The following is a 27,561-nucleotide window of genomic DNA, read 5'->3' on the forward strand; positions in this document are numbered from 1 at the left end:
TATTGGTTGGCAAATATATTCTCCCATTCAGTGGGTTTTCATTTGTTGATGGTTTCCTTTGCTGTGCAAAAACTTTTTAGATAGATGTAGTTCTATTTGTTTATTTTTTCTTTTGTTTCCCTTGCCTAAGGCTAAGTATCAGAAAAATTAAGTGGTAGTTTTCTTTCCTGTGTCTAAAAGGGTGGTGCCTTTGAAAACATCATGACCCCGCTCCCCCAAAGAATTCCAGGGCTTTCACATGGAGGGTGCTAGGACCCAGTGGCTTGTTCCAGAACTTAAGGAATGTTTAAAAAAACTTCTTTTTAAAGTTGTTTTCTTAATGTCTGCCTTATAGATTTTTCTCTTATTATCATTGGTTTTCTTCCTTTCATACCTGATTTCCAAAACTCTTTACTGTACATTATCTGACAAATATTAAGGTTGGTTCCACACTTAGTTTATATCTGAGTGAAACAATTTCCCATATTGTTGTTTTGTAGTTTCTTTATACCCTGGGTAGGAAGCTACACTTTAAGTAAGAATCATGTCTATTCCTGGCCCAAGACATTTACAAAATTATTCTAGAATCCTTCAGGGAAAATTTTGCTAAATCTTATGGTTAATTGTGCCAGCTTTAAAGAAATGATCTCCTCCCCCACCCCCAATGACTAAGTTTCAATATCTTAATATATTTGTCATCCATTGTGTATTCATTTCCAGTTTCAAAAGTAAAAGTAAGGCGTTTTCCTTGAAAATATCCACATCTGCCATCTATGCTTTCTTTTGAAAATAGTAAGTCCAGCTACCAGCAGATACCTCTGGAGGCCTTGCTGGCAGCAGATCGCTGCCTCCCTTAAAGCACTCTTCCTTGGCCCTGTGTCACTTTTGATCTTTTATCAGAAGTCAGATGTGTGATATTCGTTGTCTCTGTTACAGTAAGTCAGTGACGGAACGTAAGTTGCACCCAGTTCCTGTTCATTGACCCGTGGCAGAGGGGCTTAAGTCTTAGCCTCACTAGTAGACCCTCATCTAGCCTTTATCCACTCATTTTTCTATTCTTACTCATCATTTGCTTTTTGTCAGTTTTTCATTCACCTTCCAAATAAATTTTATTCTCACCCAAAATTTGTAATATGGATGTTTTAAGTCTGTATATCTACTCAATTTCCCTAGAAATATTTTTATTTTATATTTACAAATATGTTTACATCATGTAAAAGTTAGTGAAACTATGTAAAAAAATCACGTGAAATGAAAATGCTAAAAATACCTTTTCAGAAAATCACAGACATTTTTTTCAGTCTTTTATAAAATATGTCAGTTTATACCCAGCTCCTCACCCCGAAAAATGAGTATTTTTGTTTATCAATGAAGCAGTAAGCATGGATGACCAGAATTAGGTGGGGCTAGACGAAGGGCCTGGAACCAAGCACTGGGAACAATCCTGCCTCTGTCACTCCTGTCTGCTCCCATCCCCCCATCTCCCAGAATTGAGAGGCTTTGGGAGGCCCAACTATTTTGCCTCCTTCTGCAGCTGTTCACCAACTTTTTCTTGATGTTTCTATCTCTCTCTGAAATCAATAAAAATATTTTAAAAAAATAACATCTCGGCCTCTCCCTCCAGGGAGCATGCTTTTCCCTTCCCCTCCTTTCCTTTTCCCTTCCCCCTCCTTTCCTTTTCCCTTCCCCCTTCCTCTCCCCGGGGCGGGGGGGGAGGGGGGGGGAATAATATCTCTAGTGGGCTTCAGTGTCAATATGACCAAGTCCAAGAACCACACCAAAAGAAAATGGCACAGAAATGGTATCAAGAAACCCTGACCACAAAGATAATCTCTTACGAGTGTAGACCCCAAGTTCCTAAGGAACAAGTACAATAAGAAGGGCCTGAAGAAGATGCAGGCCAACAACACCAAGGCCATGAATGCACCTGCCAAGGTTATCAAGGCCCTCATAAAGCCCAAAGAGGTCAAGCCCAAGATCCCAGCAGCTGCAAACTCAGCCAGCTTACCTGCATTGCTCACCCTAAGCTTGGAAAATGTGCTTATGCCCGCGTTGCCAAGGGTCTCAGGTTCTGCCAGCCAAAGTCCAAGGACAAGGCTCAAACCAAGTGCCAGGCTGCTGCTGCAGCGTAGGCTCCAGCTCAGACTCCCAAAGGTACCCAGGCCCCCAGGAAGGCTCCACAGTAGAGGCCTTTGTCTGTCAATGTGAGGTCAGAAGGGCTGCTGTCTGCATGGAGTTGGTTTCCTCCTGTATACATTTATTGTGCAAATAAATCTAAGGCAGGGGGAAAAAAATCTCTATTTCCTAAGTTGGTATTCTTTTTCATTTAAAACACTATAGGTCAATCACAGTTTGGACAAGTTTATATAAGTGTTTTTTTAAAACTAGATTACTTAACCATTGGGCTAGCTTTATGCAGTTAGCTGTTACTTGTTTATAGTTGGACTAGAGGCCTGGTGCACAAAATTTGTACACTTGGTGGGAGAGGGGGGGGCTCAGCCTGGCCTGCACCCTCTCGCACTCCGGGACCCCTCACTTCTTACCGCCTGGCTGCAGTGGAGGCAGGAGAGGCTCCCGCCACCACCACTGCACTCACCAGCCGTGAGCCCGGCCTCTGGCTGAGCAGTGCTCCCACTGTGGGAGTGCACTAACCACCAGGGGGCAGCTCCTGCATTGAGCATCTGCCCCCTGGTGGTCAGTGCGCATAATAGTGACCGGTCATTCCGCTATTTGGTCGACTTGCATATTAGGCTTTTATTATATAGGATAAGCCGTAGTAAAACACTTGAGCAAAATCTTTTTTGGCTACTAGTGCCATTAACTAGGCCAGAGTGTAGGGTATTTTCCTACAAGTCAGCTCTCAAGAATTTGGAAACTGTCCTGAATACTGGTCTTTGCTTATTATGTAATCAGAGATTTTTAAGATACATTTGACATTCATAGTCCTCACTTGGAATGTGTGGGGGGTTTTAATTGCATTTTGTTTGATTTTTATAATGGTAGGCAAAGTCCTGATTCAGTGGATTCAGTATAAGGTGTGTATATGTTATTTCCATATTGCAACATGTTTGTTTTTGGTAAAATAATTAGGGAGGAATGGGAATAGTATATGGATGTGTGCTTTTCTCCTTTTCCTGAACTATTTTCCCTTTTATTATTTCTTATCTGGGCTGTAAATACGGAAGTTTTAGATCTGTAGTGGTGTTCCTCTAGTAGTATATTTATTTTAACTCGTCCCACTGAATGTTCCAGCAAGATTGTTTTTTAAAACTTTCACCTTACTCAGTGTTTAGGTGTGGCAGATACTAGAACTCTAAAACTGATTTTTATTTTAAACTAATAAAACGTTTATCTTTTTTTGTGTTATTTACCACAGACTTGGTACATATAATTCACGGTGAAATGAATCTCTTAAAAATCTAGTCCTCAGTTTTTCCATACTAAACAATTAAAGGAGAAATTCCCATAATGCTTGCAATTTTGAACTTGAATTTGAAAGGTCTTTTTTGAAAGATACATTCCAATAAATTATATTAACATAATTGTAATTAATTTCATGCTTCCATCTAGTAACAGCTAGTGTTTTTACCTCAATCTATGTGAAATGAGTTGGCTATTTTTACAGCCCTTTTGTATGTGGCTTTCTCAGTATCTAATTTAGCATGACATTATTCTAAGTGCCAGAATTGCACATGAGGGTCTAATCTTTAGTTTACACATAGAAGTTATTTTACTGAATCTTAGCATGCTATGATTTCCTGGCATGTATATTTATTTAGGTGGGATGCACTATGACACCAGGATTCATTCTTTCACTCAACAGGCTTTGTCTGAATGTTGTTGTGTGCCAGATCCGGGCTGGGCACTGGGTGTGGGGGCATGGGAAGGAGGGAGTGTGGTGGGAGGACCAAAAAGAACAGGAATTACAAAGTATTGAGTGTTAGAACAGGGCAGAACTTGAGCTGTCTGTGTGCTTACTGAGAGTAAGAAGGGCTTAATATTCGCCTTAGAACATCAGAATTCAGAACATGCAAACATAAATATGTTTCAGGAAGTTAGTAGGTTTTGAATACAAAAATTCTGAAAACTGGCTTTATGTTTACTTAATTTACATATTTTTTCTCAAAGGTAGAAAAAGCATTTTTGATAAGAACTGTCTCAATTTTAATCTTAAAGGAAATAGGCATATCCCTTACCATCCTTTCTTGAAAAACAGAATATTAGTGCCAACAGTAAAAGAGAAATTAACTAATTTTGCATAATCTCTGAAGTCTGTTTTCACAAGTGGATATAAAGATGACTTTTACATCCTGTTGCCTTTTGACAGCATTATATATCAAATACAGAGAAAATTGATTAAGTGTGGAGAAAAATTATATAAATTAAATTCAGAACCATTTTCTGTTTTTCATAATAAAATGATTGCTCAAAGAATTCCATCTGATGACTGTTGAAAGCTCACTGCAGTTTGTGATATAACTGATAAAATCTGCATCCTTGGCCTTCCAACAACCTTTATACCAGCAGATGGTGGGCGTAAAGATGTCATTCATCATTTATTTACAATGGACTTTATTTATTCTAGTGTCAACAGCTGCCCCAGGGAGTGGGTTATTGAATTCAAATGTGAGGCTCTGGGTTATTTGCTTCCTTTCAAATTTGTCTTCAGAGCTTAGTTGCTAGGAGTCCATTCTGTGCTCTAATAATGATTCATGTATTGTGAAGCCATTCAGTAAATTGGGTTGTCAGGGATTGCCAAAGAGGTCTTGGGGGTAGGGTGGTTGCATGTGCATCTGGTTGTCTGGTTGACTTGAGCAATAGTAGTAGTATGTGACTTTTTCCTAAGATTGGTGAAGTTAGGTCCCTTCTTTCCTTTATGCGCTCATTCCCTACCTGCCCATATTCTACATATAAATAATAAGGAAATGAAGAGGACAATTTATTAAAGGAAACTCTCAACCTTTTCTTTCCTCACAGGCAGGGCAAGAGTCCTTTCGTTCCATCACAAGGTCATATTACAGAGGTGCAGCGGGGGCTTTACTAGTATATGACATTACAAGGTGAGAACTTAGAAATTTTTCAGTTCAGTGGTCAATGCAAAGAATTTTTCTAAATAAATGTCGTTACAGTAATAAAAGTATAGCATTGCCTTTATGCCCTGGCTATTTGCCTTTAAACTTGTATGTCTTAATTGAAATATAAATTTACTACAGAAATTTGTAACTAAATTATTTTCTTATATAAAAAAGTACCCCCAGATTGATCACTTTGGTAATATTATTTATATATTGAAATTTAATAAAGTGCTACTATACTTAATTTCTAAACGGAACTGTAATCACTGGATTTTAAATCCAAATATGTATTTGAAATCTGTTATCATTACATAAGTGGATGTGGCTAAAAATAATTATCTTTAATAAGTGTTCATTGTACACTGCGAGGGGAAATCCTTTGACAGTAGTAATAAAATTATCATTTATATTTAGGAGAGATACATTCAACCACTTGACAACCTGGTTAGAAGATGCCCGCCAGCATTCCAATTCCAACATGGTCATTATGCTTATTGGAAATAAAAGGTAAAGGGAATAATTTAAAGCTCTTTTGTATTAATTATGAAGACTGGATAGTTGTTTATGTGATCACTGTTGAAGTGCTTATCTTGTACATTTGTCCAAATATAAGTCAGTGGTTTCTTAAATTATAAAATTTTGAAAATCCTAAGATGTTTTCTTTTAATTAAAATGAGGTGACATTGTTTAATAGGATCATATAAGTTTCAAGTGTATGTTTTTATGATACATGATCTGTATATTGCATTGTGTGCCCACCACCCAGCGTCAAATCATCTTTCGTCACCATATATTTGACCCCCTTTACTACCCTTATCCCCATTCCCTTCCCTCTGGTAACCACCATGCTGTTGTCTGTGTGTATGAATTTCAGTTTTATATTCCACATATAAGTGAAAAAATTTGGTTTTTAAAATACAGAAAATAAACTTGCTTGGAAATTATTATTTCAAGTAGTTTTTTGTTCTTAAAATCCTGAAACACTTTTAAAATTGTTTAGTAGATATTACATTAGTACTTTTAAACTTACCTGTAAGGCTTTATATTGGTGTCATATTAATGTTTTTTTCTTCCAAACTTTATATTTCTAGGGAGCATTATCTGCAACAAATGTCCTTGTGCTTTACATTTAAAAAGGTAGTACATGGGAAAACGTTCTTTCCCGTAGTTTCTGTAAACTTGCAAGAGTGTGGGAAAGTTACCACTAATTTTAGTAGAAAATGAAATTAGTATTTCTAAAATGCTAGACACAGTTCATTCGTTCTTTAGGTTTATAAAGTAGTGTTCAAAGTTAATGTTTTTAGAAAGGTAAAATCATGATTCTCAAATGACAATGAACACAGCAAAGCTTTTATTTATCTCATTGATTAATAAGGGAACCAGTAAGATATTAAAGTTTATTTAAAAGAGAACACGGAGTACCATATTTATAATCAAATAAGGAATGCCTACATGAATTTACAGATGGATACAAAACTGAACAATATCCATAGGATGATAATATCCATAGGATGATATTTCATAGAGGCATAGTCTGAATTGCTGTGAACCACATTATTTGCAATATTATCTGCTTTACAGAAGTTATTTTCTATCTTTTGCAATCTTTGAAAATTTGTGGGATGCAGTAAAAGCAGTGCTTAAAGGGAGATTATAACTAATACTTACATTAGGAAAATGTTTCAAATCAATAACCTAAATTTTCACTTTAAGACTAAAAACTAAAACAATAAGAGCAGATTAAACCCAAGGTAAGAAAAAAAGGAAGTAATAAAAAAAAACCAGTGAAATCAAAGTTAGTTCTTGAGAAGATAAATAAAATAATATTGATTATGAAAAAGACACATTACCAATATCAGGAAGTGCTTATCTTCTACAGATACCACTACAGATACTTTAGATATTATAGGGATAATAAGAGAATATTGTAAGCAAAATCACCAGATTGGGGAGACGTTTGTCAAAGGGTGCAAATTTATAATTAGAAAATGAATGAGTTCTGGAGATCTAATGCACAGCATTATGATTGTGGTTACCAATTATATACTTCAAAGATCCTAAGAGACTAGATCAGTGATGGCGAACCTATGACACGTGTCAGAGGTGACACGCGAACTCATTTTTTTGGTTGATTTTTCTTTGTTAAATGGTATTTAAATATATACAATAAATATCAAAAATACAAATCTTTGTTTTACTATGGTTGCAAATATCAAAAAATTTCTATATGTGACACAACACCAGAGTTAAGTTAGGGTTTTTCAAAATCTGACACACCGAGCTCAAAAGGCTCGCCATCACAGACTAGATCTTTTTTTTTTTAAATATATATTTTATTGATTTTTTACATAGAAGAAGGGAGAGGGAGAGGGAGTTAGAAACATCGATGAGAGAGATCGATCAGTTGCCTCCTGCACGTCCCCCAGTGGGGATGTGCCCGCAACCAAGATACACGCCCTTGACTGGAATCGAACCTGGGACCCTTCAGTCCACAGTCCCACGCTCTATCCACTGAGCCAAACCGGTTCGGCAGATCTTAAATGTTTTTAACACAGAATGAAATAATGTGTGACATGGTGGAGGTGTTAGTTAATGTTACGTTGGTAATCATACTGTGATGGAAATGTATCAATAAGATTATACACCTTAAACTTACACGGATTATATGTCAGTTATATCTCAACCAAAAATAAATGATTCCTAAATAATTTGTTAAGAACTATTTTCTTCATAGCTATTTGATTTCTAAATTCAAAGCTATAGTTAACTTTAGTCTTCCTAAAATTCCTATATTAGATGACTACATCTTTAGAGTTCTTAAGTCCAAGAAAAAAAGAAACAAACAAACAAAAAACCCTAAATAAATGGAGAGAGAGGGACTGTGTTTGTGGATAGAAAACTAATATTTTTAAGATTGATTTAAAGACTCATTGTAATCACAAGATGCATCAAAAATTTTTTTAGGAGGTAGAAATTGGCCAGCTAATTTTACTTTTATTTTTTTGTTAATACTCACCTGAGGATATTTTTCCATTGATTTTTTGAGAGAGTGGAAGGGAGAGGGAGAGACATAGAGAGAGAAAAACATTGATGTGAGAGACACACATTAATTGGTTGCCTTTGGCACATGTCCTGACTAGGGTCGGGGAACGAGCCTGCAACTGTAATAAGTGCCCTTGACTGTAATCAACCCAGGATCCTTCAGTCCGTGGGCCAATGCTCTATCCACTGAGCCAAACTGATTTTAAAATTTATATGAAAATAAAAATTGATTTTAAAATTTGTATGAAAATAAAATTTGGAGGATTCACTTGTTTCACTAATATTGATTTCAAGATTTATTATGCTACTGTAATCAGTTTAGTCTGATAATGGCATTCACAGACAAATCAGTGGAACAGAGGGAGAGGTCCACACATAGATCCATACATTATATGGTCAAGTAATTTTTTTACTAAGGTGCTAAGGCAGTTCAGTGGGGGAAAGGATAATCAATCTTTTCATCATATGGTGGTGTAACACTTGAATAGCTATGCGCCAAAAAATGAACCCTGGACCCTTACAGCACTGACTGCCGAGGGGGCTGCGGATCAGGCCCTGAGAGAGGCCCGAAGAGAGAGGCAGGGTCTGATCCACAGCCTCAATGGCAGCTATTGGTCAGCCATTCCCTTTCTCTTTCTCTCCGGGCTTTGCCAGCAGCCTCACCTCTCTTTCTCTCTCGGGCCTCCATGGGGGGCTGCTGATCAGCCCCGCCCCTCTTATCAGTCCCAGAGATAGGCCCAGAGATGCTGACTGGCATGGAAACCAACCAATCAGAACCAAATCTGGGTGAAGTGTGAGGAGCCAATGGCTGCCTAGGAGGCAGAGATTTTGATGCTGACTGGCATAGAAACCCACCAATCAGAACCTAATCTGGCTGAACTGCAAAGGCAGAACGTAAGGTGGGGGCTGAGGCGGGGTTTTAAGGGCAACAGCTGTTTGGTGTAAGGCAGAAGTTCTCAACCTGTGGGTCCAGACCCCTTTGGGGGTCGAATGACCCTTTCACAGGGGTCACCTAAGACCATTGGAAAACACATATATAATTACATATTGTTTTTGTGATTAATCACTATGCTTTAATTATGTTCAGTTTTTAACAATGAAATTGGGAGTCACCACAACATGAGGAACTGTATTAAAGGGTTGTGGCATTAGGAATGTGAGAACCACTGGTGTATGGTGTAAGAAAGCAGTTCAATTTTTTAATGACCGGTTTGGCAGTATAGTGCATATGGCTGACTATCAGCCCAGATATAGGGATTATGTATTTTTGTCTGCCAAGAGCATCTCCTCCTGCGGAAAAAGGCTCCCCCCCCACCCCCCCATTTAAGCAATCTTATCCTATATAATCTATCTATACTAATAATCTATACTAATAAAAGGGTAATATGCTAATTAGACCGGTTCGACTGGCCATCTTCTAGATGTCCAACTTCCTTCCGGACAAAGCCATGGTGGTGGGGGGCCGAGGCAGAGAGGCCAGTTGGGGGTGAGATCAGGCCAGCAGGGGAGGGCAGTTAGGGGTGATCAGGCAGGCAGAGGCAGTTAGGGCCTAAATTGGCAGTCAGACATCCTTCAAGGGGTCCCCAATTGGAGAGGGTGCAGGCTGGGCTGAGAGAACCCCCCACCCCCATGCACAAATTTTGTGCACCAGGCCACTAGTTCATTAATAAAAAGACAACCCAGTTTTTAAAAAGATCTGAACTAGCACTTCACCAAAGAAGACATATATAAGGCAAGTAAGCACATGAAAAATATTTAACACTACTAATCATGAGGGAAGTGCAGATCAAAACCTCAATGATACACTATTGCACACTCACTGAAATGGCTAAAATTAAAAAGATTAACATAGTAAGTGTTAGCAAAGAATAAAGGCACTGCAACTCATATACAGCTGGTGGGAGTATAAAGTGATATAACTTTTAAAACAATTTGGTAGTTCCCTTACAAAGTAAACATGCATCTGCTATACCAACTAGCCATTTCACGCCTAGGTTTTTACCCAATATACACGTTTCATATGTCCACACAAAAAAATTATACTCCAGTTTTCATAGCAGCTTTATTTGTAGCATTCCAAAACTGGAAACAACCTACATTTTTAATTAACTGGTGAATGAATAAAGCCATATAATGAATACCACATAGTAATGAAGAATGAGCTATTGGTATGTACAACAAAGTAGATGAATCTCAAAATGATTATGCTGAGTGAAAAACAGACAAAAAAGAAGACCTAGTGTGTGATCCTATTTATATAACCTAGAAAATGCAGACTAATCTATAGTGGCAGAAAGCAGATCATTAGTTGCTTAGGGTACAAGTGGAAGAGAGGATATATTACAATGGGGTATGAGGAAACATTGGGGAAACTGATGGCTTCACATATGTCAAACTATATTAAATGTACAGTTTTTTTATATTGTGCTGTTAAAAAGAAAGATAACAAATAACAGTATATTGTATAGATTTGATTGTAGAAAGTATTGTTTTAATAGAAATCTAGGTTTGCTGTTAAAATATTTACTTAAGCAATATACTTAAGCAATACTTCCATTGTAAAGGCTAATTTTTTATATTGTAACTAGATGTATGTATTATCTTGACTTTCACTCAAGGGCTTTTGTGCTTATCCTTTCCTCATTTAAATCGCCTCACTAAACCATTTAAAATTAAGATTGTTGGAAGGAAGTTTTAATCTTTGTAATATGGAAGTATTTATACTGTCATTCAATGGTGATGTGTGAAATAATATTCGGAATATTGGAGAAGAAAGGGAATTTTTATATATTTATCTCCAGTGTTTTCCTTGCGTCTGAAACATGATGGGTGGCTTAAGTTTGGTTGCTGCCCATGATGAGCTTATAGTATATACAATAGGTGATTCTAATGACAATGGATGGGTGGCCCATGTAATTAGGGATATAGTAGCTATGGAAAGTCATTTTAAGGAAGAAGCTAAAAGAAAGGAAAAAAGAATGTATGACATGCAAAGAGTGAATGGGAATGAGCAGAGATAAATGAGGTGATTATTATTAGATGAGATGAATTGGGGTAGACATGGAAACAGGGAATAAGCAATTTTTGAATTATATGCATTAAGCACTAGGGAGCCAATGAAGAGGTTTGAGAAGGGCAGTGACCTAGTCAGAGTGACAGATAACACTGATTTTTCTTACTGTGGCATTTTAAATTTGTTATACAAGAAATAGAAAGTAAAATCTACAAAGATGAAAGTTTTTAATAGCTAAAGGATTAGCATACAAACCTTAAACAAAAAGAGGGCATAGTAAGAGAATGATTTAGGAAAGAAAGATTTAAGTAATGAAAGCAATTTAAATGGGACTAATGGGGTTGAAAAGTCAAAGACAATATGATTTTAAGCCTGGAAAACTGAGGAAGTGACCAGAGTAGAATGGTAAAACAGAAGAAGACCATGAATAGTAAAGTGTCGCTTCCTCTTTGAATAATCCCTCAAACATCCAGGTTCTTAACCCTCTTTGTTAAGATAACATTTCAAAACATAATCAGATACTGGTAGTGGAAAACTGGGAATAACTTTAAATATCCCCATAATAAGAGATTGTTTCAACAAAACATGGCATATGTATAAAATGGGGGAAAGGGTAGTAAGGGAGAGGTATTTTCTTGAAGAGTTCGTGTAATTCAAAGCCCATTTTCCCTTAAGAATGATTGTAAGATAAATGGGCTGAATTTAGAAGCATGTATCCCTGCCCCTGTCACTTCTTCCCCACCCCCAAGTTTTTAATTCCTACTAGAGCAGTGGTTACCAACCGGTGGTCCATGGACCACCAAAAGGTTGGCCACCACTGTACTAGAGTGTAAGCTCCATGAGTCCGGGGGAGGGGAGAGGGTGTTGGATTTTTGTCTATTTTTTTGAGTAATTTGTTCTGGGATCCAGGAAGAGTCTTGACTCACAGGAGGCCCTCAGATTATAGTTGGATAAATTATCCTTGCCTACTTAATGCTATAATATTTGCAAACTTAATTTGCCTGTTTTTTAAGTTCTCATCTTACCATTAATATTTTATAGTACGGTCACTTTTATGCTTGCTGTTATCTTTATAGTATCTTGCTAGAGGCCTGGAGCACGAAATTCGTGTGCGGGTACAGTCCCTAGGCCTGGCCTGTGATCAGGGCCATCTTCCCCAGCTGCCCGCAACCGGCCCCCCCTCCCACCCCCGGTTCCCCATTGGGCATCGGTGATTGGTGCCTGACGACTGGGGGAAGGGACCGAGAGGTAAGCTGTTCCCACGCACTTGCCAGCCCCGCCCCCACCACGGGTGGCCATCAAGTGATCGGAGCCTGCCAGCCAGGGAAAGGGACTAAGAGGTGATCAGTGTTGTATTATATATATTGACTGGTCCTCATAGTGACTGGTCCAGCTGTTGTTCTGGTCGTTCTGCTGTTAGGGTCAATTTGCATATTACCCTTTTATTATATAGGATATCACACCTTCCAACATTTCATGTATGTGTTTGTGTGGCTTAAAACAACACAAGTGTATAATCTGACAGTTGTGGTCAGAAGTCTGAAATGAATTTTATGGGGCTAAAATCAAGATGTTAAAAAAACTTTATCTCTGTAGACTAGGGGGAAATCCATTTGTTGTCTCAGCTTCTAAGGGCTGCCTACATTCCTTGGCTTAGCGCTGCATCACTTCCCTCTCTGCTTCCATCACATTGCCTTCTATTTCTGATTTTTAGGAGTGTTTTATCAGCACTTGTTATACTGAATGAATGCTTAGATGGCATTTAATAAATCATGAAATATTTCTAAAGTGTAACAACTTGTGAAGGTTACAAAAGAGTCACCAGAATCACTCAGAGAAGTTGCAATCACAGAAACGACAGTGACTGATATGGCAACTTTGTAAGCATAATGGACAGCTTACCCAGCCAGCCAGCTTTGAGGTTATGAAGTTCCTGCTGAATTTTTTTAAAGTTAAAACACTGACATTGCTTAACATTAGGTGAATGAGACTTTAACGTCTTTGTTTTGTTTGTATTATTCTTAACTTGTGCAATGTAGATTTGCATAAAATATACTGCCAGTCTTTACTGTGTACTTGGTAAAAATAATATTGTAAAAGACTGCAGAAATGACATGGGAAAATGATCCACGATGTAGTCAATGGGAAAAAATCAAATTACAATGAATAGTGAATACTAGTATATTCTGGTAGGGAAAACCAAAATGAGTTATATGGAATTGTATTCACCAAGATGTTAGTTACTTGGGGAAAGTAAAATTATGGCTATTTTTTTCTTTGTATTTTTCCTTATTTGACAAAAGTTCTTCAGTATAATTGGTTATCAGAAAAGGTAATCATTAAAAAAATGTTTTAATGATGTAATATAAATATAGCACAGGGGTCTGGATGGAATCACTCTACTAGCTCCTCCTAGAGTGTGAGCTTGGATGTTTTACTTAACCCCTTTGTGCCTCAGTCCCCTGATCGTCAAGTGAATTAAATGAAATTTTAAATAACTATGTCAGTGGAGAATTAAAAATGAATTGTTGCATTCATTCAATAAAATATATATAATACAACAGTAAAACATTAAGAAACTAGACCTACGTACATTATGTATATAAATCTGAAAAACATATTGACCAAAATTAACAAGTTATAGAATGATAGCTACATCTAAATTTTTTAAAAATATGTAAAAACAAAAACAAACAAAAAATCCTTCTTTACATGAGTATAAATATAAAAGTACCCTGAGAATTAAAATGCCAAATATAGAGTGCTGGTTACTTTTTGAGATAAGAGAAGATAATAAGAACAGGAACAGACAGACACATGGGAGGCAGTTGAGCTGTGTAACTACTGATTTTATTTCTCAACAGAAAAACTGATATAAATCCATCAAAATACTGTGTCAAGACTAAATGGATATTATATTATTCTCTATACTTTTCTATGTGGTTAAAATATTTTATAATAGTAAAGTTTTAAACTTTTTACAGTAGAACACACTTGAAGTAGACTGACTTTCCCCCTCTGCCTTACTAATACGGTTCCAGTATGATAAAAATGAATACCATGCTTTTGTTCCAGATTTCTAGCTTAGACTTTTGTTTCTCTTTTTCTATTAACAGCTTTACTGGAAATTAGGCCAACATGGATTAATAATCTAATTAATATATTTTCTTATATATTCCATCCCCAATGTGTACTTTGGAATTTAATAAGCAATTTCCTTTAGCTTCTGAGAATTGTGTGACTTATTTTTAATCACGTTCATAGAAAGTCAGTCTGGCTGAAGGATGAAGAAACTAGTGTAGCTCTGCTCTCAAATTATTACTTGAGTAAAATGGTTCCTTCTTTGGGAATCCACTATACTCAAAGGCAGGGTGTTGGGCTAGATGCTCCCTTTAGATTTCTCTTAGTTTTGGCATTATAGGGCTGTAATTCAGAATCTTCTGTTTGATCATTAGTTCTTTGAAACTAAGCAGTTTTTCTAAACACTTTGACTCTCATAATACCCAGCATAATTCAGTTGCTTATTATGTATTAAAAATTAATTGAAAGAATGGTCAGTACAACTTTGAAACTCTTGGTACATTTTCTACAGATGCCTCTATTTGTCCTGTGTTCATTAATAACACGGTGCTTTCTTTCCTGTGTTTAGTGATTTAGAATCTAGAAGAGAAGTAAAAAAAGAAGAAGGTGAAGCTTTTGCACGAGAACATGGACTTATCTTCATGGAAACTTCTGCTAAGACTGCTTCCAATGTAGAAGAGGTAAATAAGGGGTCCTTTTAAATGTTTATTATCTTTTTGCTTAATAAACTTGTTTTATATACTTTAATATTTTTTAGTATGTCTTCCATAAGCTTTTTAATCACTGATAGTTTTTGAATATCATAAAGTAGGAAAATTTCTTTCCTTTGAAATGCCTTGTAACATTCATCTTAGATCAGACTTTTGACTTATATTCTGAGCCTTCTCTTAAAGCCACAATGCTTTAACACATCTTTGTATACATTTTCCCTAAAATCTTTTTTTATATTGCATGAGAGGGAGAAAAAGGGACACTAATGAAGTTTGGAAATGTTTCAAGACGCTGAACATTTGTAGCTTATTTATAGCCACTTTTGATTAAATAGGTAAAGTGTTATATTACTGCTGTATAATATTATACAAAGCATGGGAATTCTGCCATCTTTAATAGATAAAATTTGCAGTATCTCAATTATTTCCATTAATCAACTTGAACTCTTGGAAGTTATCTGAACATATTTTCTTTTATGCTGTATGTGTCTGAATATGGTGTTGGTATAGTGTACATAGATGAGTAGACAGTTAAGCCTCTAGTCCAGCAGTTCTCAACCTGGGGGTCGCAACCTCTTTGGCGGTCAAACGACCCTTTCACAGGGGTCGCCTAAGACCTTCCTGCCATTACGATTCATAACAGTAGCAACATTACAGTTATAAAGTAGCAACGAAAATAATTTTATGGTTGGGTCACAACATGAGGAACTGTATTTAAAGGGCCAGGAGGTTGAGAACCACTGCTCTAGTCTATAAGGTATATATGTTGTTACATTCTATTTTAGAAAAAGTCGGAATGAGGCTAAAAAATAAGTAGTTTGCCTAGAATAATGCTATAGTTCCACCTTCTGGGTTAGACTCTTAACACATTGCGGACCAGTAGTTTTATTGCCAGCTTTACCCAGTGGCCAGATAAGTTTCTATTGAACGAGTACAAAAAATGTTTTACATAAATGTTAAAGGCATGCTTTAAAATGAAATACCCATTGCATTTTGAAGTTATTTATTACATGTTCTTACCAGCTAATATCTTCTTAAAGTATGATTGCCATAAGACTTAGAACAGAAAACACGAGAATCCATCCCCAATGTGTTAAAATCAACTGCCAGAAGGGATTCTAGAAAACAAATGATTAAAGAATCTCATTGTTCTAAGGATAGTAGAGGATGAGGTCATAGGCAGCACTTAGCATTGTGCCTTGGACATAGTAAACAGTGAGTAAATATTTATTAAGAATGATACTTGGAGTTCTCATTAACCCTTGAACCCAGAAATTGATTATAGTAATTGAACCGCATTGGTATTCACTGAAGAATTCTTTCTTAGGTAAGATATTATATTTATCTATACTTGATGAAATGCTCTTGATTGTCCTTATTGCATTTCCCATAGGCACCAACTAATGCTTTACTTGTTATTGCCAATAATTTCAGCTTGATAACATACAAGAGCAATGTCTCACTTCATACAGCAAATCCAGAGAGAAATCTGTTCCATCCCTTTGTTCAACTTATAATAGACATGTAAACCTACCTGCTTCAGAAAGGGACTCCTTTATTACAGGTGTTGTATTTGAAACCATAGGGCCAACATGTTATAGGAGTTTCAAGAAATATGAAACATGTCCTTATTAATTATTAACAGTGGATTTTGTTGATTTTGCAAACCACATGGAAAATTGTGTGCATTTTAATATGGTACTATACTATGGAGTCAGATAACAAGGTGTCAACTACCTATAATAAAGCATAATATGCAAATCAAATGGCCGAACAGCAGAACGACTATCTGGACGACCACTGGCGCCAGACCAGCCAAGGCGGGTGCAATGCGATTGGTCAGGGGCCCAGCCATCGCCCCATGATCACCCTGCAGAGGAAGGCCCAGGCCACCAGCTGGCGGGGCGATCAATTGGGGGGCTCCACAATTGCCCCAAAGAGGGAGGCCCAGGATACCTGGCCATTGGTGGCACTGCGGCAGGTGGGTGGGGCCTCCCTCTGCAGAGTGATTGATCATGGGCCCCTGGACTGTGAGAGGGTACAGGCCAGTTTGAGGGGACCCTCCCGACCCCATGCACGAGTTTCGTGCACCGGGCCTCTAGTTGGAAAGTAATCCTAGATTTCTAGTTCTATCTCTAATGCCTGTGTGTTCATTTCTCTTACTCTTAACAAGTAATAGGAGGTGTTTGTTTATAAGTAGCAAATTACTGTTGTCATTTAAATGAAATACAGGTATCCCCTCCACTTTTAATAGTACCCAATACATCACTTTGCTTTATTGTACTAATGTAAGTCTTTGGTAAAAGCAAAGTGACATAATGTGAACTTTCAAGAAAGTAGAGGATGGTACTCTTCACTTTGTGCCATTTCAGCTTAGGAAAGGTTTCATAGGAACACTGTACTTCAGTTAGTGGTAGAAGCGTGGTTATTGCATTAATGTTTTGGCAGCACTTGTTACAAACATTCTGTATCTGTGGTTAATAATAAAAATAATTGTTTAAATTTGATCTGGGCAGGAATTCCTCATACTCATAAGAGAACAGCATTTTATTTATTCATGTAAATTAATTTGCCTCAGAAGCTAAGAATTTAAGAAATAATCTTTTTAATTTTTTTCTTTAATATATTTTTATTGATTTCAGAGAGGAAGAGAGAAGGGAGAGAGAGGGAAATATCAGTGAGAGAAAATCATTGGCCAGCTGCCTCCTGCACAACCCCTACTGGGGATCGAACCCACAGCCCAGGGATGTGCCGTGACTGGAAATCGAACCATGACCTCCTAGTCCAGTGATGGCAAACCTATGACACGCGTGTCAGAGGTGACACGCGAACTCATTTATTTGGTTGATTTTTCTTTGTTAAATGGCATTTAAATATATAAAATAAATATCAAAAATATAAGTCTTTGTTTTACTATGGTTGCAAATATTAAAAAATTTCTATATGTGACACGACACCAGAGTTAAGTTAGGGTTTTTCAAAATGCTGACACGCCGAGCTCAAAAGGCTCACCATCACTGTTCTAGTCCATAGGTGGACGCTCAACCACTGAGCCACACCGGTTGGGCAGAAATAATCTTTATAAATCTATTTTTAAAGGAATCATAGATAAGCATTACATAATAAAATCATCCCTGAAATTTTACCTAAAAGCTGAAAATATTTTATGATAAAGTGTTAAGAAGATGGTGGACTATACAAAAGGGTGAAAACAAACCTGAATCTCCTTACACAATTTAGGAACTGACTGAACATGAAAATAGTAACCAGAGACTTCTGCATCTTGAAAGATGGAGTAGACTTACTTTCACCTGTTCCTCCTGCTAAGAACAACTAAAACTGTAAACATTATATACAAAACAATTATAAGACAACTTTTAAAGGTAGAGGGAAGAAAGGTGACCAGGTAGAGACCTTGGGACCTGAGAAATGAGACAGCAGTGATTTCCCTTGGTTTTCTTTTTGCCTCATATATCTCAGATTGGGTGCTAGAGAAACTGATGATCTAGGAAAGCTAACAGGAGCAGGGGAGCGGAAAGCTTATTCTGTAGCCAAAGGATCAGGAAAGGCACTGCCTAGCAAGACAGAAAGCTTTTAGAAATTCAGTGTACTGCCCAGCTGAACACTGGGCAGTGTTGAACAGTGGTTGAGCGTTGACCTATGAGCCAAGAGGTCAAGGTTCGATTCCCGGTCCAGGCACATGCCTGGGATCCCCAATAGGGCGTGCAGGAGGCAGCCAATTAATGATTCTCTCTCATCATTGATGTTTCTATCTCTCTCCCTTTCTTTCTGAAATCAATAAAACTATATATTTTTTTTAAAAAAAGGAATATCGTTCTACAGCTAAACAGAAAAAAATGAGTGCTGCTTTCACTATCAGCTGACTGTAATGACGTTCTTCCATGCTCATCGTTTCCCCGTGGGAGCAGTGTCAGAAGAAGCCATATAAAGTATAGATTTAAAAAGACCCCGTAGCAATAAAACAGTACTCAAAATGTCAAATTTTCAATAAAAAGTCACTCTTCCCATCTAAGAACCAGGAAGATCTCAAACTAAATGGAAAATAAAAAAGGTAAATAGATGCCAACAAGATGACAGATGTTAGAATTATCTGACAAAGATTTTGTTTTTAGACAGCCATTATAACAGTGCTCGACAAACAATTAGAAGCTTGCTTGAAACACATGAAAAAGAAATACAAGGTAGAAAGGTAGAAAGAAGAACCAGATAGAAATTTTAAAGCTGGAAAATATAATAATTGAAATTAAAAACTCCATGGATAAGATCAGCAAAATGAAAGGAACAGCCCTAATTGGTTTGGCTCAGTAGATAAGAGTGTCGGCCTGCAGAATGAAGGGTCCTGGGTTTGATTCCGGTCAAGGGCACATGCCTGGGTTTCAGGCTCAATCCCCAGTAAGGGGCATGCAAGAGGCAGCTGATCAGTGATTCCCTCTCATCATTGATCTTTCTATCTCTCTCTGTCTTCCTTCCTCTCTGAAATCAATAAAAATGTATTTAAAAAAAAAAGAAAGAGAAAGGAACAGAGGAAAGAAATAGTGAACTGGATGATAGAAACAACTCAGTCTAAACTACAGAGAGAAAATAGATGGAAAAATTTACAGTACCCCAGAGACAGTAACAAACGCTCTAACATTGTGTTATCAGAAATCTAAAAGGGGAGAGAAAGAAGATATTTCTGAGAAAGAACTCATAGAAATAATGATTGTGATAAGTTTTATGTTTACAATTTAATACCTGGCGCAACTTAAAATATTCAGTGAGATACACTAAAAAACTAACAGATAAATCAATATAGAATTCTAAAAAATGTTCAGTTGTCCCTCAGAAAGCAGAAAAGCAGGGAGGAAAACCAAAAAATAGCACATAAAAATAAAATGGCAGACATAAGCCCTAATAATTACATGACATGTAAATGATCTAACTACAACAAAAGACAGAGATCATCAAAGAGGTGTCTGCAAGAAACTCACTTCAAATATAAACAATATAGGCAAGTTGAAAATAAAATGGTAAAAGACATATCACACAATAATCAAAAGAAAGCAGGAGTGGTTCTAGTAGTATAACATAAAGTAGTCTTAAGAGCCAAGAAAAGCACCAGAGACAGTAAGACATAAAATAAAAGAAGAATCCATCAGGAAGACCTAGCAATCTTAAATTTGTATACACCAAACAAAAGAGCTGAAAGATATGTGAAGCAAGAACCAATAGAATTAAACTAGACAGTGGAATTAAACTAGAAATCAGAGACAGTCTCTAATGATAATTATGATTTTGTCTGTTTCTCCTTTCAGCTCTCTTGGTTCCAGTTATTAATAACATAATTGGAAAAGTTTCCAGAGACTTGGGAACTAGACAGTACACTTCTAAATAATATAGGTGTCAAAGGGGAAGTCTCAAATGAAATTTTAAAAACATTGAACTTCATGAAAATGAAAATACAATGTATTAGAATTTGTGGGAAACACAAAATGCAGAGAGGGAAATTTATAGCATTAAATGCATACATTGGAAAGAAGAAAAGTCTCCAATGAATATAGGAATCTTAGTTCCTAAGTCAAGAACCCAAAGCAAATACAAGGCATGAAATAATAAAGATAAGAGCAGAAATCGACAAAATTGAAAACAGGAAAGCAATAGAGAAGATTAATAAGAACAGAAGCTAGGTTTTATTTTGTTTTTAACATTTTTTTTTATTTTAAAGAGAAAGGGGGAAGGAGAGAGAGAGAGAGAAACATCAATGGTGAGAGAGAATCATTGATTGGCTGCTTCTTGCAAGCCCCTTACTCTGGGGATTGAGCCCGGAACCCTGAGCATGTGCCCTTGATCAGAATTGAACCCGTCAGTTTGCAGGCCGACACTCTATCCACTGAGCCAAACCAGCTAGGGCAGAAGCTAGTTTTTTAAAGGCCGCTAAAATTGACAGATTTTTGACATAACTGACAAAGAGACAGAGAAGGCACATATTACCACTATCATGAAGAAAACAAGGTACAGCTAGACCCTGCAGACATCAAAGGAATAATACATAAATATGATAAATTAGATAAAATAGACCAAAAACCCCACAAACTGCCACAACTCACCTAGTGTGAAACAGATTATTTGGAATAGTCCTATAACTATTAATGAAATTGAATTAATAATTTTTAAATTTTCCCAAAAGAAATCTCTAGGCTTTGATAGTTTCACTGGAGTTTACCAAACATTTAAAGAAAAATTGAGCAGCAATTCTACACTGTCTTTTCCAGAAAGTAGAAGAGATAGAACATTTACTAATTTATTTTATGAAGCTAATATTATCCAGATACCAAGACCAAAGGAAGTACAGAAAACAGAAAGTACAGACTGATAGCTTTTATTAACATATAAACAAAAATTCTCAGCAAAATATAAGCAGATAGAATTCCAGTAATAAATGAAATAATACATAGGCACATAAAATACATACATCGTGGCCGAATGAGATTTGTGTCAGACACGCAAGGCTCGTTCAGATTCAAAAGCCAGGCCGTATACCCACCATTTTAACAGGGTAAGAAGAAAACCACATTATAGCAGTCAATGCTGAAAAAGCATTTGACAAAATTAAACACTCACATAGTTTTAAAATTCTCAAAAAAGCGGAGGGGGGGCGATGAAAAGGACTTGCTCAGCTTCCTAAAGAGCATCTACAAGAAATCTACAGCTGACATTATATTTAATGGTGAAAGGCTGAATGCTTTAGCCTTAAGATCAGGAACAAGACCAGAATGTCTGCTCTCATCATTCATTTAACATATTGGTGGAAGTCCTAGCCAGTGCAATAAAGCAAGTAAATAAAGGCACACAACTCAGAAAGGAAGAGATAAAACTGTATCTGTGTATGATACGATTGGCTCTATAGGAAATCCCAAGGAATACACACACACACACACACACACACACACACACTCACACTCTGAAAAGTGGGTTCAGCAAAGTTACAGACTACAAGACAAATACAGTCAAACCTTGTTTCTCGACCATCTCCCATCTTGAACAGTTCAGTTCTCAACCAAGTTGTTCACAGAAAAAATGTCTCAGGTTTTCGACCTGAAAACCTTTTTATGCTGATATCTCAGCATGACAAAAAACATCTCTCAGGCAATAAACAAAGGAGAGAATGCTTTTGTTGCTTGAGAAATATATATAGCACCATTTTAAAACATAAAGAGGCCATCAAGAGTGCTAATGTTGCTAAGGCTGTGAAAGAAACAATGATCACAGGCAATTGAAGAGGTAGAAAGCTTGTTGATTTGAATAAACAAAAAGCAGTTAGCCTGTGACATAGCTAAAACTAGATCTTACAGAGATAAGAGTTTCTGAGACAAGTTCTATTGATAGTTTTATGTTTATAAAATTATGTAACATTAATAGCACCCACACACATATATGCACATAAAAACATCATATACAAACACAACTCTTTATTCATATAAAACCTCTGCCTTAGCAAAGTAATATGGTACATAAATGTTATGTTTAAGTATTTGTTTTCACACTATAACGTTATCATTTCCAAATTACAAGTTATAACAAGGGAAATCATTCTTTTTATGAAGTGGATTTTAATCAATTTTATACAACTTTGATGGCTCCAAATGTGCTGTTTATTATCATTTGTCCTTTTTATAACTCACTGAGGAAGTATGCTCATAAATGTGATAAAGTACACCCTAGAGTTCATCTCCTAAATGTTGATGAAATTAAAAAGCCAATTTTAACCGAATAGTCTTGCCTATATGGTATTCCCATAGTAATTGGAGATCAGAACTGATTTTTTCCATTTTCAATTTCCATTCTGACTTTTCAAACATAATATTTGGATGCTGTACACATTTGAGTGCATAGTATATGGGGGGAAACCCTTTATTTAGTTGCCTATCACTTACTCAACTAATATTTATGCTCAATGTGCAGAACATTTATATTGTCATCACTTTTTATATTAGGAAAATGAGGTTTAGGCTCTTTACCTCTAGTTGAAAAAAATTATTTTGAACTTGATTTTACTAAAGATTTTGCTGATTAGCAAATAAGAATCGACTGTGTGGCCAGAGATATTGAGGACACCAAGATATCATGTCTGCTGGTAACTGCCCTGGCTTCCCATCAGGTTCACAGCTCCTCACTCGCTGGCAGTTCATTCCAGAACCACAACTTTGTTTAGTGTCCTGCTCTGTAGGGCTCCAGGGAGATCTGACCCTGTGGTGTCTCCTGTGACAGACTGAGGAGGTGGTATGAAGATGACGAGCCCCTTCTCCTGTCCCTGGAACCCAGTGATCTCTATTGCACACGCTGTTATCAGCATTTACAAGAGTGGAACATTTCTTTCAGAAGTGTTTTCAAATGATTGAAACATGTCAAGTAGCTGAAATAATAATGCTGTTGTATATTTGTACGGCACATTGTCAAAGTTCTTTACATACGTTATCTCCATTTTCTCTAGAGGACTCAACCCCAGGAGTTTCAGTTCCCCATCCATTCCCCTGTATGTTGTGCTACACAGTGGAGAGTAGCAGGACTGAAGGTTATTCTCTCCTTTGAGGAGTGTTCATTAAAATGATCGTTTCTACATAGTCAAACCAGTTTAGGAGGAGCTGGATATATCTCTCCCCCCCCCCCCCCGCTTTTTATATATATATATATATATATATATATATATATATATATATTTTATTGATTTTTTTACAGAGAAGAAGGGAGAGGGATAGAGAGTTAGAAACATCGATGAGAGAGAAACATCGATTAGCTGCCTCCTGCACGCCCCCCACTGGGGATGTGCCCGCAACCAAGGTACATGCCCTTGACCGGAATCGAACCTGGGACCCTTGAGTCCGCAGGCTGACGCTCTATCCACTGAGCCAAACCGGTTCGGCTACCTTCCCCCTTTTTAAAAAAATACAAAACAGGATTTACAACAGTATATTAGTTTTTTTTTAATTATTTTTTATTTCTTTTTTGTTTTGTTTTTTGTTTGTTTGTTTGTTTTAAATTAAATCTTTATTGTTCAGATTATTACATTTGTTCCTCTTTTTTCCCCCCATAACTCCCCTCCTCCCAGTTCCCGCCCCACCCTCCGCCCTCACTCCCCACCCACTGTCCTCATCCATAGGTGCACAATTTTTGTCCAGTCTCTTCCCGCATCTCCCACACCCCTTTCCCCCCCAAGAATAGTCAATCCATTCCCTTTCTATGTCCCTGATTCTATTATGATCACCAGATTATTTATTCACTTGATTCTTAGATTCACTTGTTGATAGATGCATGTTTGTTGTTCATAATTTGTATCTTTACCTTTTTCTTCTTCCTCCTCTTCTTAAAGGATACCTTTCAGCATTTCATATAATACTGGTTTGGTGGTGATGAACTCCTTTAGCTTTTCCTTATCTGTGAAGCTCTTTATCTGACCTTCAGTTCTGAATGATAGCTTTGCTGGATAAAGTAATCTTGGTTGTAGGTTCTTGGTATTCATCACTTTGAATATTTCTTGCCATTCCCTTCTGGCCTGCAAAGTTTCTGTTGAGAAATCAGCTGACAGTCGTATGGGTATTCCCTTGTAGGTAACTGAGTTTCTTTCTCTTGCTGCTTTTAGGATTTTCTCTTTGTCTTTTGCTCTTGGCATTTTAATTATGATGTGTCTTGGTGTGGTCCTCTTTGGATTCCTTTTGTTTGGGGTTCTCTGCGCTTCCTGGACTTGTAAGTCTATTTCTTTCACCAGGTGGGGGAAGTTTTCTGTCATTATTTCTTCAAATAGGTTTTCAATATCTTGGTCTCTCTCATCTTCTGGCACCCCTATAATTCTGATGTTGGTACGCTTGAAGCTGTCCCAGAGGCTCCTTACACTGTCTTCGTATTTTCGGATTCTTTTTTCACTTTGCTTTTCCAGTTGGGTGTTTTTGCTTCTTCGCATTTCAAATCTTTGACTTGATTCTTGCGCTCCTCTGGTCTGCTGTTGAGAATCTGTATAGTATTCTTTATCTCAGTCAGTGTATGCTTAATTTCTAGTTGGTTCTTTATCATAACATCGAGGGTCTCATTAGATTTCTTGTAGATCTCATTAAGTTTATCGGCAGCTTCTAGACAGTTCTTGAGAGACCTTAAAAGTGTGGTTCTGAACTCTATATCTTCCCTTGACAATTGTGTCCTGTTTCTTTGTCTCCGCATTTTTTTTATGCTTTCTTGGTGCACCCCCTAGTGGTCTTTGTGTGCAGTCTTGTTGTAGTTAAGCCTTGATTGTTGTAGTTAATACTGGGGGGATTTGACCTTCAGGCCAACTGGCTGTGAGAGTCAGCTGTGTCTGCAATGGGAAAACTTCTGTCCTCTGGGGAGGTGCTAATCTAGCCTTTGCCTGAGGCTATCTGGCAAATGGCTCTGTGCAGGGCTTGGGTGGGGCGGGTCACACTGGATCAAACAGGGCGGGCGGAGTGAGCTGTTATGGCTGCTCTCAGTTCCGTCCCTAGGGCTCTGCCTCACAGAGTCCCAGCAACCGCTGCAAACCTCGGAGAGAAAGCTGCCTTCGAGTTCCGACCGAAGCCAGACAGTCCCGCTTCTCCCGTTTGAGTCTGGGTCCCTAGAGACTCGCCCGGATCTGGAGCTCAGAGTCTGAAACTCCCTCCCGATTGAAAACAACAACCGCGCCCTCCGCCGCCAGCCCGCTCTGCGCGCACTCCGCACCTGAGTATTTCACTTCAGCACTGCGCCTCCTCTGAGTCTGGGTATGATATTCTCTTTCCTCCTAGTTGTAGAATTTCCACTCAGCCAGCCTTCCTGTGGTTCTGGATGATGTCTGTTCCGTCTTTTAGGTGTACCCTTGAATTGGTTGTTCGAGGCAGCAATCTCCAGCGTTAACCTATGCCGCCATCTTGGTTTCTCCCAGTATATTAGTTTTTGAGAACCCATTGTTGAGAAACTTGTTGACTTTTATGTAACCCAGAGATTTCCAAGTGTGATTTAGTCATTCCCTGCCGCCCCCCCCCCCAAAAAAATAAAGAAATTAGGGGTGGGGACACACAACATATAAGGGATTAGTGTCTCTTTTATTTTGCTTATTCTCTTCAGGGTAACATACAGATTGCAGTGGAGGATTTGGACACTATTTTGAAGCTCAGAATATATTGTAAAAAAAAATTTTCCCAAATAAGTTAGTTGTATTTGGAGCAGTCCTTCTCAAACATTAATATGCATTCAAGTCACCTAGGAATCCTGTTACAATGCAGGTTATGATTCAGTAGGTCTGGGATGTGGCCTGAAAGTCTGCTTTTGGATCCAGTTCTCAAGTGATGTTGATGCTGCTGATCATGGATTCACTCTGAGGGGTATGGAAACTGCGGAATCTGGCAGAGTCGTTTCCCATCTCCACAGAGACATTCCTTCAAAATGTCTCATCATCTTCATCCTCTCTTTTTCTACCGGTTCTTGGCTCGCAGCGTGTAGTTACATAATCACCTTTAGCTATCTTACAAGTCTGTCATTTTCAGTTCTGGATATGTTCTCTTCTAGCTTGTAGTAAGACCCATGTCCATTTCCTCATTCTGCTTCACATCTCAGTGACTTCCTCTGCCATGCATGGCCAAGGTCACACTGGAACTCCTAATTGCTTCACCTAACAAATGCTTTTCTGTTCTTACTTTAATCCCTTGGGGGTTTTTTGACTTCTCTTCTATAAACTTTTTCCTTAGCTCCAGTACCGTTTTCTCCTCTTTGTGCCTTTTAGCCTTCCCAGACCCTTTTCCAGCTTTTCTTTCATGTTGAAATGTCACCTAGATCCATGATTTCAAATACCCTTCTTAGGGTGTGTGTTTAGCTCAACATTGATCACTGCTACCTGGACATCTCTGCATGAGTGGCTCTTGGACCTTCCACACACACTGAACTGATAAACCTTCTCTGGTCTGCAGATCTTCAGTATCCTAGAGCAGTCCCTTTCTCCAACCGCTTTAGTCATTTATTCAGTCACCATGTATCATTTTCCACTTGTGTCTTGTTATTTCTACCTGTTAAATATCTCTCCAAATTGTCCTCTTCCTTCAAATGAGGCGTCCCGCATTCCTCATTTATTTGGCCTTTGTTAGCCTTTGAGTTTGACATGCTTGCTCTCCACTGTTGCCTGTGAGATCTTTCTAAAAATGAAAATTGAATGTCACACCCCAATTTTATTAAATCATGTGTGGTTCCCCACAGCTTCAGAATCAAACGTCCTTTGCTTATAATACAAGCCTCTTTTTCTGCCAACTCCCCACAATGAGTTCTCCACATTAAACTAAGAGCCAGCAGCTGGGTAGTGCTCTTGACCCTCCACAGAAAGTGTTCTCTGTACTTGAAATGCCCTTCTTTCCTGCTTGATCCTTCAAAGATAGAGTCAAGTCTGATGCCTCCTCTGGGAATGATACATAGCATCACTTCCCTTTTCCCCTACACCACCACACACAAGCACACAGAGTCAGGATTTATATGCTCTTTTTCTCTGCATCCATTCATTTATCATCCCTGAGCATGAATTTATTTTAGCACTCTATGACAATGTATGTGTGTGGTGTGTGTCTGTGAAAAATTGAGGCAAAAGTCTGGTAATTAAAAATATCTTAAAAACTATTGAAAAATCAGCACTGGACATTCT

General features: G+C 37.7%; 1 protein-coding gene across 4 annotated transcripts in view; it reads left to right on the plus strand.

Moving 5' to 3' along the window:
• RAB2A (RAB2A, member RAS oncogene family) overlaps positions 1-27,561 on the plus strand; it is a 142,273-nt gene that overhangs the window by 100,661 nt on the left and 14,051 nt on the right. For all 4 annotated transcript variants that reach the window (XM_081111501.1, XM_081111500.1, XM_081111499.1 and 1 more), the window contains 3 exons: positions 4,957-5,039; positions 5,469-5,561; positions 14,759-14,870. In XM_081111501.1, coding sequence (XP_080967627.1) covers positions 4,957-5,039; positions 5,469-5,561; positions 14,759-14,870 — 288 coding nt within the window. The remainder of the gene's footprint in view (positions 1-4,956; positions 5,040-5,468; positions 5,562-14,758; positions 14,871-27,561) is intronic.

This window comes from Myotis nattereri (assembly GCF_964212035.1).
Source record: "Myotis nattereri genome assembly, chromosome: 17".
Lineage (NCBI taxonomy): Eukaryota > Metazoa > Chordata > Mammalia > Chiroptera > Vespertilionidae > Myotis > Myotis nattereri.